The sequence below is a fragment of the Hevea brasiliensis genome, chromosome 1, assembly GCF_030052815.1.
Source record: "Hevea brasiliensis isolate MT/VB/25A 57/8 chromosome 1, ASM3005281v1, whole genome shotgun sequence".
NCBI classification, from domain to species: Eukaryota; Viridiplantae; Streptophyta; class Magnoliopsida; order Malpighiales; family Euphorbiaceae; genus Hevea; species Hevea brasiliensis.
The window spans coordinates 125,830,843-125,851,643 of record NC_079493.1 but is presented as its reverse complement, the minus strand read 5'-3'; the positions used below and the strand labels follow the sequence as shown (position 1 = coordinate 125,851,643).

The 20,801-nt window shown below is 32.9% G+C and overlaps 2 protein-coding genes across 5 annotated transcripts; one reads left to right on the top strand and one right to left on the bottom strand.

The window, feature by feature from the left end:
- Positions 1–1,918: 1,918 nt before the first annotated feature.
- LOC131182422 (uncharacterized) lies at positions 1,919–2,703 on the bottom strand. The gene has a single exon (XM_058151973.1). It carries the CDS (start codon positions 2,497–2,499, stop codon positions 2,083–2,085), a length of 417 nt encoding a protein of 138 aa, XP_058007956.1. The 5' UTR covers positions 2,500–2,703; the 3' UTR covers positions 1,919–2,082.
- Positions 2,704–8,363: 5,660 nt separating this feature from the next.
- Positions 8,364–19,116, top strand: LOC110666871 (DNA replication complex GINS protein PSF3). 4 transcript variants are annotated; one of them, XM_058151965.1, is made up of 8 exons: positions 8,364–8,673; positions 8,771–8,890; positions 9,507–9,655; positions 9,769–9,837; positions 10,022–10,122; positions 10,463–10,555; positions 18,478–18,614; positions 18,707–19,116. In XM_058151965.1, the coding sequence occupies exons 3-8, from the start codon at positions 9,611–9,613 to the stop codon at positions 18,814–18,816; spliced, it is 555 nt and encodes a 184-aa protein (XP_058007948.1). In that variant the 5' UTR covers positions 8,364–8,673; positions 8,771–8,890; positions 9,507–9,610; the 3' UTR covers positions 18,817–19,116. The 4 variants fall into 4 exon arrangements, with proteins under 4 accessions (XP_058007948.1, XP_058007943.1, XP_058007942.1 ...); XM_058151960.1 differs by having other exon boundaries at positions 8,364–8,890; XM_058151959.1 differs by lacking the exons at positions 8,364–8,673; positions 8,771–8,890 and adding an exon at positions 9,229–9,362 and having other exon boundaries at positions 18,702–18,839.
- The last annotated feature ends 1,685 nt before the right edge of the window (positions 19,117–20,801 follow it).

Here is a 20,801-nt window from a genome sequence, read left to right as displayed (position 1 = left end):
ATAAAATCCTTTATCGGTTGTACTAATTTATTGATAATACTAAATTTATCATTTTATTATGATTCGTTGGTGTTTTAAATAGTTTCATTTAATCATAAGTAATTTTTTTTTCTTATAAATCAATCAAATTTTGCACAATTTTTTCATATATAATAACTCTAACCAATTGTAATACTCTAAACTTAATTAACTTGAATAATTTTTAAATTTAATTAATTAATTTATTATTATTATTATTATTTAAAATTATTTTTGTTTATTATTTTGCTTGTATCTCAAGTGTTTTATCGACCCTCCATAGCTTTGATAGAATTCTATAATATTCTATAATTTATGCTTAAAATTGATATGTATATGTACTTGTGATTTGGATTTGTATTTGTGGATTAATCCTTTTGCTTGAATAAAAAAAATAATAATAATAAAGAAAGAAATAAGGGAAAGAAGATTGTTGTGGAGACTGGGCTATGATGTCTCTATTAATGGGCTTCACTTGGTAGCCTACTATCGCAATCTAGAATTCAGCTCTCACTGTCTCAGTTTAACCATCTTATGTTCAAGAATATTACTTATTTTTATTTAAAAATACACAAATAAATTATTATATTATAAATATTTTTAAGGGGATGGGCTGATAAATAGGGTTTGATTTAAGCCCGTAATCAATTTTATCAACCCTGTTTGAAATTTAAAATTTTATAAAAATTTAATTTAATTAATTTTTATATTTTGAAACTTTATTTACATTATTTTTTTAAATAAATTCAATGAAAATATTTTTTATCATATAATTAAGTACTCATATAATTAATTCATTATACATTTTATAGGCGCTCATGTGTATAAGTTAATATTTTTTTTTATTTAATGCTGTGATTAAGATTTAAATTTTCAATTTTAAAATTTTAAAAATAATTTTAATATTACTTGAATTAAAAACTTAACCAATTATTTAAGCTTGCGTTTTAATGTGTGCACATGATAATAGGATGAGCAAAGGGCCCTCAGCCGGCAGCAACATCAACTTCTTTCACCACTCGCCAGAGCAACTAATATCCAACCCAGGTGCGCTTATGCGTCTGCTACATTCTTATCCACTCACTAGAGCAAGGACCACTCTATATGCCTTTTCTTTTCATCTCATCTCATCCTTTATATTTGGTGCATCCAACCATTAAACTAAACACTTTCTAACAAGACATTTCAGAAAAAATGTAGAAAAGCCAAGAACTCGACTAGTTAATATGAATAAAGAAATATAAAACTAGTATTGAAACTCTCATTTACAAATTTAAACTTTTTGATTGAGTAATTTTTTTGATATAATATTTAGAACCTTTTAAATTAAAAAGTTTAAAATTCAAGTATTTTATTTATTAATTGGATATTTCAATATAAGATAAAGTGATTATTTATTTATTTACGTTTTAAATTTGATAAATTTTTACATGTGAAATCTCATAAAGAGATATAAAACTATTTTTTACACCCAAATGTATCAATCCGATCAAATTCTTAACAAAGGAAACAGGAGAACGAATCCGAGATACCCATCAAAAATGCAAAACAGCAGAAGCTCAATTGGTCTCAAATTTAGAATTTAGGTTTAATCATTTTGTCAATGTTTATCTGTATGAAGATAGTCAAAGTCAAAGATTGCAACCATTTAGTACAGATTTTTTCCAGTTTCTTACTAATATCTTGATCTTCCATTGTAGCAATGAATTTTGCTCACAGAAAATATTTTAGTCAGATACCCATATTAGATTAATTAAAAAATATCACTCATAATTAGTGAAATATAAAATTTTAAGTTCTACCTTCAATAAAAATCGATCGCCTTATTTAGAAAGTATGATTATATTTATATATACCAATACTAATTAATTTACAAATATATAACAAAGTTCTAACAGAATTATGTAAAAAAGCTTAATTTATCTAAGTACTATGATTAATTTACATATATATGTATCGGTATAGTTAAAAAAAAAAGAAAAAAAAAAGAAAAAGAAAGAATGACCAAAACAGAAAGAAAAGAGCTCATACAAAAACTTACAAGGCATACCTAAGCTAAATCTTCTAGTTAAACACATCAAGCTCGAGAGAAGATTCATGGAAAAGATTTGATTGAAACATGCTCATAAAACTCCCTTCCATAGGCTGCAAAAATCCATCAAAAGGCTGGAAAATAGAATCAGAACCTGCAGGAGACGATGATGACTCATTGTAAGAGTTCATCAAAGGGACTAAAGATCCAGCAGACCCATCAACAGTTCTTCGTTCAAGAATTTCTGGAGAGTTTTCGACACCATTAAAGTCCATAAATCGCTCTGCATCAGAGTCTTTTCCAGTGAGTTCTTGCACAAGAGCCCTGAATTTTGAGGCACTAGTCTCAACTTTCATAGGGCTGGATATGTACACAACTTTGATACCCTTTTTGGCGCTCCTTCTCCTGGATTGTTTCTTGCTCTTAACGTTAACACCAAGAACATCCATGATCTTTTGCTTATTTTGTCCGTACTAATGAGTAATGAACCTTTTTGTTGAATAACATGTACTAGATCATTATTGGTTAGGGTTTATATAATGGGTACGGAAGTAGAAAAAAATAAGATTTCTGTGGTGTGTGAAAGGTGACGATTTCCCAGAAGGTGACTAAGATTAGAAGAAATGGCAAGGTAGCTAGGTTACTTCCTGGAAGGTGTTACATAAATTAGAAAAAGAAGATATTGAGGTGGACAAATAAGGTGCATATTGGAATAGGAGATTCTTCTATTGAAAGATACTTAAATGACCCGTAAACCTGAGTGCTATGGCCATGGTCCAGGTCTGGGTCTGAAAAAATTGCCTCGACTTAAATTTAATATATAAATATGTGAATCTTATTATACATAATATATCCTGCATCTAAATTGAATCAATTTGATATTATTCAAATTCAAAATTCGCTTAAGTTTTATGAATATTAATTGGATTAAATCTGATTATTTTTTCTTCTGAATTAGAATCAAATTATTTCGATTTGAACTAATATTTTTTTTATTTAAAAAAATTGAAAATTTTTAATTATTAAATAGAATCAAATCAAAGTCAAAATTAAAATTTAAGTGACCTTGTAATTTAATATCAAAGCATTGATTTCACATGATGGGTCTATTAAGAGCTTGTGATTAGACGGGCTCGATTCAATTTCAAGCCGAAATTGGACCGGTAATTTCGGTTGAAATTTGAAGGGCTAGTTTTGAGTTTGGTTTAATTTACCCTATTCAATTTTATTTGATTAAATTAAATGATTAAAATTTGTATTTAAAATTTTAATTTAAAATTAAATCAAATTAACCAAAAATTAACTCAGTCCAACCTCAGTTTAATTTAAAGATAATTTTTAATATAAATTTAATGAATTTCGATTTGTTTTTTATTTTAATTAATTTAGTATGAATCTTATTTTGAAGTGGGCCATGTCTACCTTATGATGGTGAAATTTTCTTTCTTATTTTCCTGTGTTCATTGTAGAGAGAAGGAAAATAGGAGGGAGCACGTGCGCAGTCTCTTGTGACTTGGAAAACGTAGGCTTTATTTAGGTGTCTTGACTCTTACATTATTATATTTATGGGGCTGTAAACCATTGGTTAAAATATATCCAGCTTTCCATCATCTTATCATTTTTATGATAAAATCCCTTTTTTTAATATATAATTCGTTCTTTTATAATCATGTGTTTAGTGATTCATTAATTTGAGTTTATCTTAAGATGCATGATTGCTGCAGTATAATGAAAGTGAAATTTAGCTGCTCTATACATGTAACTTTTCGACTATTGAGATTTTACGTTAGATGTTAAAAGTATCTATATAACGCTTATATAAAATAAAAAATTTTAGTAAAATTATCACAATTTTATTAATATACTAAATCTTATTTTTAAACATTACGTATATACATTCTATCTATTAATAAAGAAAAAATAAAGAGTGAAAATAAAAGGTGAGCTAAGTGTTCTAGTATGGCTCTAGTTGAGATCTATGAGTGAGTCGGGCGTATTCAGAAGCTGATTTTTCAGGATCTCATATTAGATATGGAGAGATATATGCAAAATGCTTATATAAAATGAGAATTTTAACAAAATTACCATAATCTTAATAAAATTACTATAATTTTATTAAAACGTCAAATCTTATCCCTAGTGTTGAGTGTGTGCATTTTACATGTTTAAAAAAAAAACATGCAACTTTGGGTTCACATTCATGTTTAAATCAGTCAGAAAAAAAAATAAATTTAACTTCCAATTAATTTTAATATTATATAATTTATTATGATATAATTAATTGATTTTATTTATATAACATCCCTAATTTTCAAATAATTATTATATATATATATGTATATATATTATTTTAATTCTGATATTGTGGACTTCGCATATTTACTTTCATTTCCTTGAAATTCGATTGTCGCCCGGATCTGCAATTTCAGGCCGAGCAGATAAACTATTGGAACCATTTCAGAACCGGGTCAAGATTATAGGCTACCCCACCATTTTCAGACGTTTTGGACTCGTTCCAGTTGTCAGATTTGTCATAATTAAACTTGAACTCTACATTACTTAAATTTTGCCTTGTAATGGGTTAGAATAAAATTTATAAAATATTCGTGAATGGTAAGAAAATTATGATTCCTATTGCAATAGCCTTATAATATTGTTAAGGACAGCGAGACAGGTTTATAGAATTTTTAAAGTTAGTTTGGATAATTTTTTGAAAAATATTAGTTTTGAAGTCTTATAATTGAGTTGTCTGATGTTATGATTATTGCTTGGTTTGGAGGACCCAGGAGGGGCCATATAATGATAATGAGATATGGGTTGAGTTTAGAAGTGTTATTTCAACTATTTTACAGGTTGGGTAGGTCATAGGTATAGGGGAGACTCTGCCGGATTTTCAGTATAACTTAGAATGTCTTTGGTATTTTCTAAACTTGTATTGAGTCAAATATATTAAATAATTGCAATGAAATTGTCAGGTGAGCCAGGACAGCCTTCCTCCTCCGCCCAGCCGCCGCAGTGACCTCGGTTTAAGTTTATGAGTAAAATATTAATTTTAATTGTAATTTCGAAATTATTATATGTTTAATCATGCCAATGCATCACTTATAAATATGTATATATGTAGTTAAACACTAGGCACGTTTTATATTGTATTCATAATTGTTGAAGTGACATGCATGTTGTTTGTGGTAATTTGGAGCAGTGTGTGTGCGTGGCGTGCGTGTAGTATAGTATTGGATAAGGACAGGACGGGTAGACACGGCTTGAGAGACACTCTCTGGGACCCCGCATTTGGTTTATTAAGTGAAAATCTGGCTTGAGAGACACTTGCTGGTAGATGTTGGATTAAGAAGGCTGTATAGGGGATCAGCTCCCATATATGTATTGCTTGACAGTGTTGGGTGTGTGAGTGCTCCAAATTATTTTTTTGCTGTTATGATATGAAAATTATGACGATATTGCATTTCACTCCGCAGGGTGCATTAGATTTAGATAGTTATAGAGATTATGATTAAAATTAATATTTTACTCTATGAGTTGAACGTTCACTCCTGTTCATCTATTTTTTCAGGCTATAGGAGGATTATTTATTGTGGCTAACATGTTATTCTTATTCGCAGGTCCAGTAATAGTATTTAATATATTTTTGTATAATTGAGTTAAATTTTAGACTCCGCATGTGTTAGAAGCACTTATTTTTATTTTGGGCATGTATTATAAAAGTTATGTTGGACCTGTAAAATTATTAATTGTATGAATGATGGGATTGGACGAGGAAGCTAAGCTCCCATTTGAGTTGTGACGTTTTGATTATGTGGAGGGTGGGCTGAGCTCACCAATTTATTATATATTATATTTACAGGTCAAGCGAGTCAAAAACTCTACGTTAAATGGTCCATTTTATGGTCAGATTCTGTCCGGTTGATTCTTGAAATTGGGCCCAAATGAGTCTTAAAGTTGAGTTGAGAAATTGTTAGTCTTACTACGGGCCTCGGGAGCTTTAGGCTGGCCTAGGTCCTGTGCCGGTCCGGCTCATAGGTTGTGTCGTGACAATTTAACTCGGAATCTTAATTTGATTTTTAATTTTAAAAATTTCAATATTTTCGATTTGATTTTCTTTATTTTTAAAAAATTTATAAATTTAAATTAAATTTGATAAATTATTTTTTAATTAATTGTTAATTAGGTTTAAAATTAGAGTTAAAATAGAAAATATAACTGAAACTATATTTGAATGAGTTTAAAATAAGCTAAAAAAAAGTCTAAGATGAAATCTAAATCGATAAATCAATTCGAATGAACTATTTTAATTCAAATTGATTCAATTTTCTTCATAATTCGGCTTCATTTAATTTAATTTGTTATAAATTTGAATTACTTAGTTTTTTTTTGTATAAAAAATGTTAATTTAAACATATTGTTATTTTTTTTATATAATTGATTCTTATTGAGATTTATACTTAGATTCTGTTTGGTTTAATTTTATGGTAAAATTTATTTGATTTGTAAATGAATTTTGCGAGATAATTCATTTATAAATGAATTTATTTATTTGGTATATTTTATATTAAATATGAACTTTATTTCAAACGAAATAAATTTTGTATTTGGAATAAATAAAATAAAATAAAATGATATATATCACTTAAAATATATATGATTTTAAATTTGAAATTCATTTGTAAATTATATCAATTTCATTAAAATTTTGTTTAGTTATAATAAATTTCATGGAATTGATTATTAAGAATTAAAAATAAATTTTCATTAAAATTAAATACTAAAATTTTAGATTTACAAATGAATTCCATAAAAATTTTGTAAAATTCATTTATACCAAACACTATTTTAAAATCTCATAAACTTAAATATGACTTTAGTAAAGAGTTAACCATTTTCCTTTTTCTTCTCCTCCTCTCTCCTCTTTTTTCTGTTTTCTCTCTTTTTTTGGTGACCACCAATTAGTTTCTTGCATATGGCTACCTCTAAATCAATTTTTTTTTTCTTTTTATTATTTTTTTGTTAGTTTTTTTTTTCTCTAATAAACTCTTAGATCTGTATTTATTTGGAATAGATCTAAGTTCTCCCATCAATTTTGTATTTTTTATAAATAGATATGAATTTCTCTCTCTAATATTGAGTCTTATTTCTCATTATTATTAGGTTTTGTTTCTTCTCCCTTTAACGATTTTTTTTTAATATTTGAATGTATTATTTGACAATTTAAAATATAACGTGAATTGTTCAACATAATATTTTAATTATTTATATTTTTATTTTTTTATAAAAATATTATACTATATTTATTTTATTATTTTTTTAATGAATTATCAAATTATCTAAAAAAAATAATTTTAGTGCACAAAGTTAAAATTCATTAATAATTATGATAATATATTAAAAATATGAAAAAAAGTCACCCTCTAGAGCACTCATGATGGCTCCATTTTTCAATAAAAAACGTTGAAATTAATGTTCCTTAATCAATATTAGATTATCATTATCTTTTCTATATCTCTATTGCCCGCAAAGCTCCATCTAGAAGATAGAAACAACACACAAGAATGTCCCCAAGAGGCCCCCCCTACAAAAAAAATTCAAAGTTGATTGAATCTGGTACAACACAAGTTGGCAATGTCTCCTTCATTACTTGTTAATTTTTTAATTTTTTTGGGCTTTAGCCAAGAAATTCAAGATCCTTTGTGTGATGTTTGTATTGACAATTTATGATATTATTATAATAATAGCCGTTGGATTGGACAATGTTGAGGTGGCAAGTGACGTGTCCAACTTGTGTTTCTACCTTTGTGCTGACGTTTGATACGACGTCGTTGCTTTCATCTAGTTGGTTCATTTTAACTTTAGTTGACCTTCCAGAAACGCTTGACCCATTATTATGTTAAGTCCTTCGCATTCATTATTATTATTTATTATTTTTTCTTGGAGTGCACTTCTTCAAAGGTCTCTTTAATTTTTTTACATAAATAAAAGAGATTATTTCAACAAGGGAAGATTTTTAGTTATAGTTGATGTTATTGGTTCTAGAACTCTAGTCAAGTTGCAATGTACGGTTTATATATAAATTATTTTTTAATATATATATATATAATTTTTATATAAATTTAATAAATTATATATTTAAAATATAAATATAAAATTTTTATATTTAATAAATAAATTTTATCAGTACAACCAATAATATTAGTCCCTGTAATACAAATATAAATCCTACCTTTTAGATATAACAGGTCAATTTCTGTGATCGAATTTATTAACACAGATGCTCATAAAAGTAAAATGAATTCGGCCGCGCTCCTTGAACAAGACTGCATTTTCCATTCTGAATATTTTAAGGCAAGGACTGAAACGTGGTCGTTTCAATACGCCGAGGTGGGGGGCTGTGGAACGTTCAAAATAGTGCAACAGGAGTTTCCGGTCCGGACTCTTCTCGACCCGTGGCCCTGGGTCCATGATTGACAAACACCAAATTATGTTACACGCGCATACACAGAAACTTTCCTCAAATTCGACGATTTTGAGTTTCCCTCGCTTTTAAATTTTTGTTCACAGTAGCTGTTTATCTTCAGGCTTCAGTCTCACTATTCTAGGGTTTCCAGCTTCAAGTAAACTGACAAGTTCAAATCTTCATCCAAAGTTTTTCACTTTTTTTTTTTTTTTTAAATTTTGCTCTCAATTGCACTGTTAATCTGTAAATACAAGGCTGAGAATTGCATCTAATTGGTGGCCGGAGCTGAGATCGTGGGTGTATATGCAATCCCAAACCCTAACGTCCAGCTAGAAAAAAACGACTCGTCATCAGAGTTCCTGGGTCTACACTTTGTTAGTAACAATTCTTGATTCCATTTTCTTCAATTCTGTTTTTCCAGTAGCAAGTCTGAATTTTGTTTGAACTTCCATTGGGAATTTTCTATGCTTGAATTCTTTTGCCCGTTGATTTTCTCAGTTGCTGTAATTTGCTAATTATAAGCCCAATTGAAGGAGTTCGATTTGCATACTGTTTTTTTTTTTTTTTTTTTTAAGATTTTGGGTATTTAGTTAATATGTTTAGAAAAAAATTACGTTATTTATTAACATTTTCAATGTTAGGCTAGAACTTGGTAATTTTTAATAAGTAATTTCGGATTTGTGCCATTTTTTTTTTCCATTCCCGCAGAAAATTTGCTTGCTGCCTTTTTCCCCGCTTTTCCACTTTATATTTGGCTCACGGAGTGGAGTCTATAATTTCAAAGAGCGAAAGCTACATAGAGCTTGGCGGATATTAGGCTTGTGCTATAAATGAAACTGCATATGCGTGAGATATGTGATAATATATTTTGTGTTTGCAAATTATCATATTCTTCATATTGATGTTTGTTAATTAGAATGTTTCTCCTCTGGACAGCAATTTCATACTTGCAAGTTTGGATGTTAATTAGAATGTTTCTCCTCTGGACAGCAATTTCATACTTGCAAGTTTGGAAGACCCAAAATTGTCTCTATTCACAACATTTCTTTCTAAATTCGAGAGAAATTGCAAGAACGAAAAAGAGAGCATCAAGAATGGCAAATTACTATGACATTGATGATATCCTTGCGGAGGAAGAGGTCAACAGTATAGTTTGATCTTCTTTCAACTATTCCACTTACAATTATTTACCATCGTTCTTCCTTATCATTATTATTATTTTGAACTTTTTTATGTTCCCTCTTGTTTACAGTTTGTTCCAGTTGTATTCCACAACGCAGTAAATGGAGTAAAAATTGATGAAAGCACTGAAAGAGGCTATGTAAGTTGTGGGGAGATTTGCTTGTTGTTGGATTTTTGATTTAAAATTTAATGTGTGTGTGTGTGTGTATATATATATATATATAATAATTAAAAAAAAATCTTTTAATTTTCTATCACTTGTAGTGAGAGTTGACAGTGAATGTCTTTGTGCTGACGTGTTGTTTCTAAATTGTGGTTCTTAGGTGGAACAAGGTTCAAAGGCAGAGCTACCGTTTTGGCTTGCTCGTGAGTTACACTTGAGACACGCTGTATCAATGAGAGTTCCTGCATGTTTTAATCAAAAGTAATGGTCATGCTTTACTCTGAATGATATTATATATTTTGTATCTGAGTAAGAGGGAGATGCCTTTTTTGACATGCTCTTGTTTTGTGCATAACCAATGTACAATGGTTTGGACGCCTTGGAGTAAAGGGGTCTAATCCAAGGCAGATGTTGTTTAACTTGCTTTCTTTTTGGCCAATTATATTTTACTGTAATATTTTGTGGTAACTTAACTAAGGATTAAAAACTTCTAGCAGTACTTCTTAACCATAGAGGCATGAAGAATGATTAGTATGCAGTCAGTCAAGATCTATTTTTTTGTTAGTTCTTTTTGTGTTATAATGTGCTTTTCTACTGCCAGAACAAGGCTGGAAATGCAGGCTGATGCGGCATGTGTGGATCTAAGATCTCGCTGTCCATACTTCTATGAATTTGGATGCAAGCTGGCACCTCTGTAAGTCTCTTCCTGTACCTATCTATTCATGCATGAATATGTTAATGTGACTAAGAAGTGGAAACTGTTACTTAGTGGGTTAGTGGGCTTTTTGCATTTTTTTTTTTTCTGATTTGTGAGTTAGTTAGTGGTGTCCAATGGAGTCAATTTGTGGTTGGGTCATTTTAGGGCATATTATCTAATTGTTAGTTAATTCCTAGTTATGTGGGAAGTTGTTAAGAGTACATGTATATATTTTGTGATTTAGTGAATGGAGGAAGCAATTCATATTTTCCTGCAAAATTATTTTGCTTAATAGAGACTTGGTTTCTCTCGAAGTAAACCAGAAATATCATTAACCTTCCTTTCTTGTCTCTCTTAAGCACCCAAAGTAGGAAAGTACAAGAAAAAAAAAAAAACTTATCAAATCCTTAATAAGTTGTTTGAGCGTCTTTTATTAGACTGTAGACGCCATATTTTGCTCGAATTAATATACAAATTTTCCTTTTAAAAGTTGTAATGCAGTTTTAATTTCATTAAAAATATTATTTTCTTGAATGGATTTTCCATCTTAACGTTATCCGATCTCAGTTAGTTACCTTGATTGCAACCCGATCACAGGTCCCCTTTCTGAACTGGCAATGGTCCAAGTTGTTTCCCAAATAAATATTAAGTTTCAAGATTATTCGATCTCATGCACTTTAAGGTTAAGTTGTTTTCCAACCTCTTCATCTTTAATCTTCCTGTTCTGATTGATATTTGATCTTCGGATTAACCAATCCTGCATTCTGTTGTTTTCCGATCTCATTGTGTCCAAATATCTCAAAATTCTAAATTGTGGTTAGTTTTGTGATTAGTTATCTGGCCTTAATTGTTCAAACACTTTTAATAAAAATTAATATTTTATCTGATCTCTAAATAATTATCCGATCTTAAAAGGCACAAAATTGCTAAAGTAAAGAGTTATATTATTTATCTCAAAACTTTGACTACATTCATTCGGCAGGCGGGTCTTCCCCAGCCCGATCTTCAGTTACAACTTCAATAGTCACTCCCTCTTCTCCCTCTTGTTCGCCCTTACTCTCACCCTGGACACCCGGGGCGAGCTTTTCCAGCTAGGTGAAGTCCTCTTTGGGGTAGCTCTTGACCAGCTCGGCTAGGAGATCACTGTGGGCGTTCACGTAAGCGCCAGCTTCCTTTACTAGAGCTTCATCCTCCTTTACTTTGATCTCTTCGGAGAACTTAGCTAGATTGGAAGCATGATAGGCCCGGAAATCTTCGAGTTCCTTCTCTAGCCAAGTTATCCTTTCTTTGTAGGACCTCACTTGCTACTCCAGCTCGATGATCCGCTCATTAGTAGCAGAGAGTTGGGTCTTCGCAACCACTGTATCCTGGATAGCCTTTGAGATCTCCCTCCTTAAGAGATGGGCTTTTTCTCTGAGCATCTATTGATTTGCAACTGCCTTCAAACCCAAGCTTATTGTTTGAGTGAGGAGATCCTCTATGCTCTCTGGGCCTATTCGAGTCCGATCTTCAGGGAGGCAGATTGAAGCGCCCAAGACTTTGGCTAAATTGATGTTCTCACATACAGAGCAGTTCTTCTCCAATGATTGAAGCAAGACTTAAGCACCTCGGAAGAGTGGTCGCCCGACTGGGATTGTCTGTCTTGAAGATCCGCCCTCTACAATCGAAGAGATTGGAGGTTGGGGAGGAGGTTTAGTGGGTTGAGTGGGAGGCTCCGGAATGAGGATTTGCACTTCCGAGGTCGACTGCTCCTAAGTTCGGACTGGGGACCTCGGCACTTCCACCAGAACCTGTCTCTGGGCCTTAGCAGCAGTAGTAGCCTCTTTCTTTTCTCACACTTTCCTGACGAGCTCTCTCTTCCTTTCTCAACTTTCTTTCGCCGCCTCACCTCTCGCCATACCTGCGCAGAAAATAAGTTAGTGAGTTTGCTAGGATCAAAAGACTAAAGATTCAGGTTTTATCTGTCCCAGGATTGAGATTGGAGAGTTGCAGCTGGATATTCTCATAGGCGATCATGCTCATCATCCACCACTTTAGTTTGGCCATGATTACATCCAGGCATGAATATTTGTGATAAGCCGCCTGGCTCTTAAGCTCCTTCACTATGGCGCTCTCGATATCATTGAGAGCTATCCTTCTCTCAGGCCTCTCCGCCAAATAATTCTAACTTTGTGGGATCCCCTCGAAGCCACGAGGATCTTTACTTCGGAGAATGAAAAATCGATCTTTCCAATTCTTTAGTGAAGAAGGGAGGTCGGTAAACAGCCCACAACGCGGTTTTGCTTGGAGGAACCAAAATTTGTGATCTTTTCACCAAGTAAGTTTGTGTAGTTCAGTGAATACCTTCGCTATGGGCTTGAGTCCTTTGGTTCGGCATAATCCTCTAAAGGCCACCAAAGTTTGTCAGGAGTTCGGGTGTACCTGGGAGACGCAAACCCGATTATATTTCAGGACGTCCTTATAAAATAGCTCCAAAGGGAACTGCAGCCCCGCGTTCAACTGTTCTTCATATACTACAATCAGATCGACCTTACCGAAGTAGTGATCGGCTCGAAAATCCTTGTTACAATGAATGAGTTCGAAGGAGTCAGTTGGAAGATTGAACTCTTGGCTTATTAGCTTGAGATCGGACATCCCAAGGATTGAAGGGAGCACGTCCACAAGCGGAGGCTCCCTCCTCACGACCAAAGCATGCTGTTGGCTCGACTCGGCGGGCTCACTAGTAGTCGGAATGATGATAGCAATAGTTTCAGATTGCCCACTCGGTCTGGCCTCACTGCCTTCATCGGAGGACTAAGAAACATGAACAGAAGGTGGGCTTGCAACTCTCTGATCGTCGGTGTCACTCATTTTCATGTAACGGAGGTAAAAATGATCGGAAAAGGATCAAAACTATTACCTGATTGTAAATCGGCATCGGAGAAGCTGAGAAATTGAGAGACGAGGGGTTTGAAATGAACGGAGAATGCAAAAGTGAGAAATGACTGAGCCCCTCCCCTATTTATACTTGTTCGAGCATTAAATGTTGCAAAATCCTAGATGGCGCTTCAATAGTGGAAAACTTAATTGTATCCCAATTCTCGATGGACACCAAGAGAAGATTTCAGAAGGGGACATCGGATACGTGAGGACAGTTGAAATGATTTTATTAAGAGATCGATAGAATAGGAAACGAGTCCAGACTAAAGAGAGTGGTTGAAGAGGTATTAAATAGAAGAGATATCGGAAGGATAATCAGAACAGCGCGGACAATAAAAGATATAATGAATAAGTAAAAAAACAAAATGTATAAATAAAATAAAATAGAGTCAATCTTAAATAAAAGTTTATTTCATTTCCAAAAGATCATATTACATTATTGGGCGGTCTTCCCTAGCCTGATCATTATTTATAGATGTACTTACATTTTATCCTACATTCTACCCATTCTGCTTCATAATTCGGACACTTCCCAATCTCAGGATGCGGAGATCGAAAAGGTAGCTCTCGTCAATTATGGTAAAGACTACCGAAAGCTCATTGTCATCATCGATGTCATCGACCAGAATTGAGCTTCAATCGGGACCCCTGAGATGGTTAGGAGCCAAATGAACTTCAAGAGGCGATCACCGATATCAAGATTAAAATTAGCAGTCCCCTCGCCCGAGATCGGTCTTTGGTTCAGACTGGTAGGCCGATCAGAGATCGATACGATAGTCATTTTGTACCCTGGTCGGTCGTTTAGTCCGGTTCTTTTGCCATCATCAGTTGACATTCTCGTAATCCTTTGACCGTTGGTGTCATCCATTTTCAGATGATAGGCAAAAGTGGTTATCGGAAAAAGATCAAAGTAGTCGTCATGTTGAAAATCGGTGTCGGAGATTTAGGGTATGGTGGAAGAATACATCGAAAATTGACCGGAGAAATAAAGGTGGGAATGTGATAATGGCAGCCTACTACCCCCCTAGTATATATAAGCTTAGGTATTTAATGCTCACATAACTCGAAGCAGCTCATCGGTAAGTGGAGAATTTAATGCTTTCCTGTTACTCTAGTGTCACCGACATGGACTAGATATAAGGGACAGATAGAAAAGAGATCGGGAAGCGAGAAGATAGCAGACATAGAAAGGGTCAATATAAGAGGTCAGACAAGAAGGTCTCAAAGTTATCAACCCTAATGAGAGATCGAGTAGAGGAACAAGATACATAGATCCGGTTAATAAAAAAATGGCTAATAAAGATCGAAAAGTTTGAGAAATTAGGAGTTCAGAAGTTACTTTTAGTCATGACCCTTGATTTGCAAGATTAATTCCCCCACTGTCGGATTTAAGTTTGTTAAAGCATTTGAGGTACGATTCAATCTCCACCATTTATCCCATTTGTAAAGACGAACCTGAACCATGGGATCTGAGGTGGTTAAAGCATTCTATTACGTGTCAATCCACCCCATTGATCTCACTTGTAATAACAGATTTTGAGACATTGGATTAAAGTAAATAACAAATTTAGCATCTTTCATTCCCAACCTTTGGATCCATTATGTAAGGCAAAATCCCCAACCGTTGGAATAGATAGGAAAGGACAGAAGAATTCTGAGCTAAATCTCAGCCCTCAATTTTGATCCTCTTTAATTTTCGGCCTTTGGATTTTGTCCTTCTAAATCCAAACCCTTCATCTTTTTCTACTTGAATATTGGCCCTCCATTTTAAGACCTTCGTTCCCTATAAATACCTGAATGCTATACTGTAGAAGGGGCTCTGGGTTTTTGGTGTCTGGTCTTTGGTTTTGGAGTCGGGGTCTTGGTTTTTGGTTTTCGGAATTCTGGTCTTTAGTTTTTGGAATCTTGGTCCTTGGGCTTAAGAATTGGCCTTTTGATCTGAAGTTCTTAGTCTTCAAAGTTTCATTCGCATTTTGATCTTCTGTCTTCAAGCTTCAATCTCTGTTTTTTTGTCTTACTCCAAAAATATCGAGTCACGGATGCAAAAAGAAGCTTTAGAAACGTGTTTTCTAAAGAGTCTTGTCTCCAGAAGTTCCAATACTCCAATCTTTTTTTTCAGTAAATTTGTTCAACAGCTCAGTAGTTCAGTCTTGGCTCGTCATCAAGATCCCGCCCTCGTCACTTTCGTTATCTCAAAAGGTGCTCTCCTTCGGCCCAGCCTTGGCGACCTCATTTTGGCGCGAGGCATCCTCATTGGCTCTCCCATCATCCTTACAACATTTTACAGGTAAATGCCTTAATAATTCTTTCTTTGATTGAATACTATTAGGCTATATTTGTTACATAAGTTAGAATCCAAACTTTTAGAGTATTTAATCACATCAAACTTTTAGAGTAGATTGGGGTTAGATTGGCTAGTTTCGTAAATATTACTTTTAGTTTGTTACAGTAACACATACGTCATTTTAGAAGTGTATCTCTTTTTACTTTTAGTAGCGTAAGAATAAGGGTTCGGGTGGTGTAAATTTTGTTTGAAGTTCGGAAGAATAGTGAAGATTTCGGAGAGGAAGAGTAAGGCAAATGTAAGGACTTGACAAGACGAGTGCGGATTTGATGGAAGAGATCGGGAATAATGAGAGTAAGCGTACGACATAATGAGTTCGGTTCAATATAAAGAGTTCGGATATGACTGCAAGAGATCGGAAATGACAAGGTCGGAATGATAGGATGAGATCGCATATGAGGTGCTTAATAAATCTGGGAGATTGGAAATAATCTACATACAGTTCTTATACATCTGAGTTCACGCATAACAAGAAATTAGGAGATAGTATCTTTTATCATTTGTAACAGTCATTTCGTAGTTCGGAAAATGAAGAGGCTGTGAGTGATCATCTTCTTAAAAGTAACGAGTCGGTCTCTTTATGAATATAGGAGTTCGGAAAAGAGTCATTTCCTTGAACTCCCTCAGTTTCGCGTTCTTATTAAATTCATTCTTTTAAATTACAGGAGTTCGGTAGAGAGTCATTTCCTGGAACTCCCTCAATTTTACGTTATTATGAAGTTCATTCTTTAAACAAATTTATCAAACACATTTCAATGTTCCATTCGTGAGAGAGTCTTTCCAAGAACCTCGAATTTTATATGGGGATCCAATGGAGAGTCCTTCTTGGGAATCCTCATGTTCTTCCTTCAATTCGGCTTAATCGAACAAAATACCGTAGTTACAAAACACTAGATAGTTTAAGATAAAACGATATGGGTAAAGGTTTTATAGGTAATTATGCTGATGATGATACCTTCATAAACTGAGAGTCCTCATTAGTGAAGGAAACTCTCTGGGTCGTAATTAACGCATCCCTTTTGAGTTAGAGTCCTAATTAAAAGGAATAAAAATCTATACTCGTATTGGTTCATGTATATTCGCTACACACACCACACTCTCAATTATTCTGATACCAATGATGAGTAGAATGACAAGTGAGTCGAGAGTCCTTCTCACTCATCATGAATCTCTAGGTATCAAATAATACTTCTTCGAAATTAAAGTCTTAATTCGGGGAGGGAGAAATTTAATAAATACATAATGAATTAAACAAATAAGATCTCAATTCACTTTAGAGCCATCCCATTTACCCGTGTTCATGGGAAATCCAGAATAGTGAAAAATCAAGCGTCCCTTTTAATAAGCCGTGGAACCAACATAGTAAGTTTAACTCCAAAATTATTGATAGTAAGTTACAAAGAGCACATCGTTAAATCTACTCGCCCTCGTTGAGGGACGATGTGGAGTGCCTAATACTTTTCGCACACGTATACGGACCTCGAACCTGGAATCTCTATTTTAGAAGTGGCATTAAGAATTTTTAAAAGAATAATGGTTTTTTTTAATTTCCCTCAAAATTAAAGTGACGACTACTCATTTTTCCACTTCGGTGAGAATTGTCTGGCGATCGCAAAACCTTTGCGGCATAGACTATGCAATAAAAGATACCTTTATTATTATTATTATTATTATTGTGTTGTTGTTGTGGTTCTTATTATTATTATTTTTAAGTTGGTAATGCAAGAAGTTGCTTTGTAGATGATCATAGGCTCTAAAGCATAGATACTGATTTTACAGTATCTTCTATCTATTAACAGAAGGACATTGCTTAATTGCCAACCAGAAGCATTCATGAATTGGTTATAAACTTAAGACATCTTTCATTTGGTAAAATGAGAACATCAGTTTACCACGAATGAGAACCATTCACAAACTGAATTGTTATGATACTTGTCCACTGTATTGGCCTCAAACATGTTGATTATTTGGGTTTGTCTTTTTCTGCCTGAAACATGTTTCTAACTCATAGTTGTAGCCTTCTAAGTTGTACCTAAATTCTGGATTGTATTGAGACCTAAGCATATTGAAGTTGTAAAGTACATCCTATCAAGTTTGTATTCTAAGAGGTCCAGGTACAAATGAACAGGCACTTGTCTGGGTCTTTACTATAGTTAGAAGCTAATATGATTTCTATTTTGATTGTGAGAAGTTCATGTATCAGAGCATTTCCCCCTCTTGTTCCTTCACCAACTGTGCAACTAATATTGTGCTTAGAAGTGATAAAAAACTTAACAACCAGCATTCAACACAGGGTGTTTCTTTCTTGTTTTTTAAAAATTTTTTTTAAACAGTAAAAGCTCTGGAGCTTATAAGTAAATTATGCTTAAAAATTGGTTGAGTTAGATGGGTGTTGTGGTAGACCTGTACTTTTTGGTTCCTTCCAACAATGCTATAAGCAAATTTTGTATGGCATATTTGCTGTGATTTTATCTAATGCAATAGTAAATTGCTGTCCTTTTGGTGGTAAAACTAAAACGAGCACTACCTTTCAAGCAGTGTTGGAGGTGTTTCTGACCTGTTGAGATTTAATTTATAAATTATACCATGTATTTTCCTTTGGCCAACAAACTGATTCTGATTAAACTGTTAATTTTTGTTTGATTATCATGCACAGGTGTGATAAAACCATTGGATTGTTGCTCTCTTATTCATTTAGAATCCGCTATAAGGAGGTCCTATACAAGGCACACACTATAGCATTCGGAGCAGCCACCAAATTCTTGGCACTTTTAACAAAGGAAGAAACCAATTGTAAGATTCATCCGCTTGTTTAGCCATATATCTTCTTTTTGTGCCTCACAAGATATTTAGTAACATTCATATATCGGCTGTGCATAGTGTAGTGTATGAGGCAGCTCAATCCTCCATGGTCGCCTTCAAGAGATGGCGGATGGGGGGCCCCAGATTGCAAAGAGCTTCAATTCTTGGGAGGAAAAGAAAAGCAACAGAGTAAGGTCTATTACTAATCAGCTGTACTCTTCATTCAGACACTCTTGCTGCTGTTAAAGTGTGTCATGTGAATTGCACATGAAATTTGTACACACTCATAAAAAATAATGTGAAATACTTAATACTGATTAATTCATTAGACTTTCCCTTTGTGTGCGTGTGTTTTTTTATTTTTATTTTTTTTATAATTTTAGAAAAAGAAAATTTATTGATTATTGACTTTCACGTACTTATTGTCTCAAGAGACCTGTAATATCCGGAATGGACGAGGGGTCATGGGTATGGAATTGTTTACTTTTCTCAACTATATTTTATTATTATTCTGCATAACCTAAAAATATTAAATTCCCAAAAAGAAAAACAATTCAAATTTTAACTAATAGTGCTTGGTCATTACAAGCTCCTTTCTCATATTAGAATGAGCTGCTAGCCCTTGTATGAAATCCAAGTTTTGAAGTAAGAGCCTCCAATCAATAGGGACTACTTCTATGAGGCTTGGAAAAAAAAATTGTGAAGGAAAAAAAGGAATCTTTTAGATTCGTCTTCTTTTTTTTTTATTTTTATTTATTTTGAGACGAATTATCGTTTTTTTAGAAGAAATAATATCATTTTTTAAAAGGAAAGAAAAAAGAGAAATAAAAGATAAGGCAAGATTTTCTGCTTTCTATTGGAAAATACCATTAACATCAAACAATAAATTAAGCTTTATATATTGTTTTCTGGCAAATAATTGTGAGATAAAATCTTTCATAATCTAAAATCTTTAAAAATTTATAATAAATTTTAAAAAATAAATAATATTTTAAGCTAATTGCTATATCCGTTAAATTGAATCCCACCGAATAAAAGCATTTAAAAATTACCTACTTATATATATATATATATAAAAAATCTATATTTGAATACTTTTTTTCAATTGTATTACATTTTTTAAAATTTTATAAATAAATAATCCAGCTTTTATTTTTTGTTTGTTATTAGGTAAAGAGAATTGGAAATGCATGGATTCCAATCAACTTTGTCATATTGAATGATATGCCTTCAATAAAATCAATGCAATCAATTAAGTCAATTTGGAGCAAATTTCCTATTTTACTAATCGAAGATTAAAAAAAATTATTTTTTCCTATTTTTTTTAATTAAATGTGCTAAAACCTTGAAAATGCAAGCATTAATTTCCCATCACAAATTGCTAATTTCTTTGTCTAGATATAATATTTTAATTATTATAACTTAAAAGAAATTGAAATTTTAATTACAATTGATGTTTTATTCCTTTTATTTAAATTCTTCATATTGTTACAATAGAATTCTCGAGGCCTTGTTGCAAAACCAGTGTCTTTTTTTTTCTTTTTTCTTTTTAAATTAAACCTTATATTAACAAAATAAACAATAAAATTTGATGTTTTATTGTAATTTTTTTTAATTTATTTTATCCAGCAAGTCTTATTTATAGTTTACATAAAATTATGGTTGAAGTAATTGAGAAAATATTTTGATAAATATATTAATTAATAATAATTTTTATAATTAAATTTAATATATTTTAATTATAAAAAAAATATTTTTTTCCAGATTGAAGCTTCATTGTTAAGCATGCTTGGGCTCGAAAGAATTAAAAAAAATATATATATATTTTGAAAAATGGGATTGGCGTGTGACAGTGGGTTTCCCACTGTCACAGCAGCCTTTTATATATATATATATATAAAAAAAAAATTTTCAAAAACGGGAGGAGGAAAACCCCCCCCCCCCCATTTCTCTTCTTTCCCTCTCCTTCCCTTTCTTCTTCTTCTTCCTTTCTCCGGTGACCGGCCGGCGACGTCCCAAGCAGCTCCCCACCGGTCGGCGACCCTCCGGCGACGTCCAGGACCACCAGAAACGGCGGCAAGAGAGGAAGAGGAGAGAGAAAATGCGCGCACAGTGGGCAGCGGCTTTCCGGCGCGATTCCAGCTTCGTCCGACGTCCGATCGAGGCGATTCCGGTGGC

What these genes read in the sequence shown, in the direction of transcription:
- LOC110666871 (XM_058151956.1), top strand. An exon ending in CCTGCATGTTTTAATCAAAA is followed by an intron (nt 10,123 to 10,462) that starts GTAATGGTCATG and finishes TTCTACTGCCAG; the next exon opens with AACAAGGCTGGAAATGCAGG. An exon ending in AACAAAGGAAGAAACCAATT is followed by an intron (nt 18,615 to 18,706) that starts GTAAGATTCATC and finishes TGCATAGTGTAG; the next exon opens with TGTATGAGGCAGCTCAATCC.
- LOC131182422 (XM_058151973.1), bottom strand. Translation starts at nt 2,499, where the DNA reads ATGGATGTTCTTGGTGTTAACGTTAAGAGCAAGAAACAATCCAGGAGA.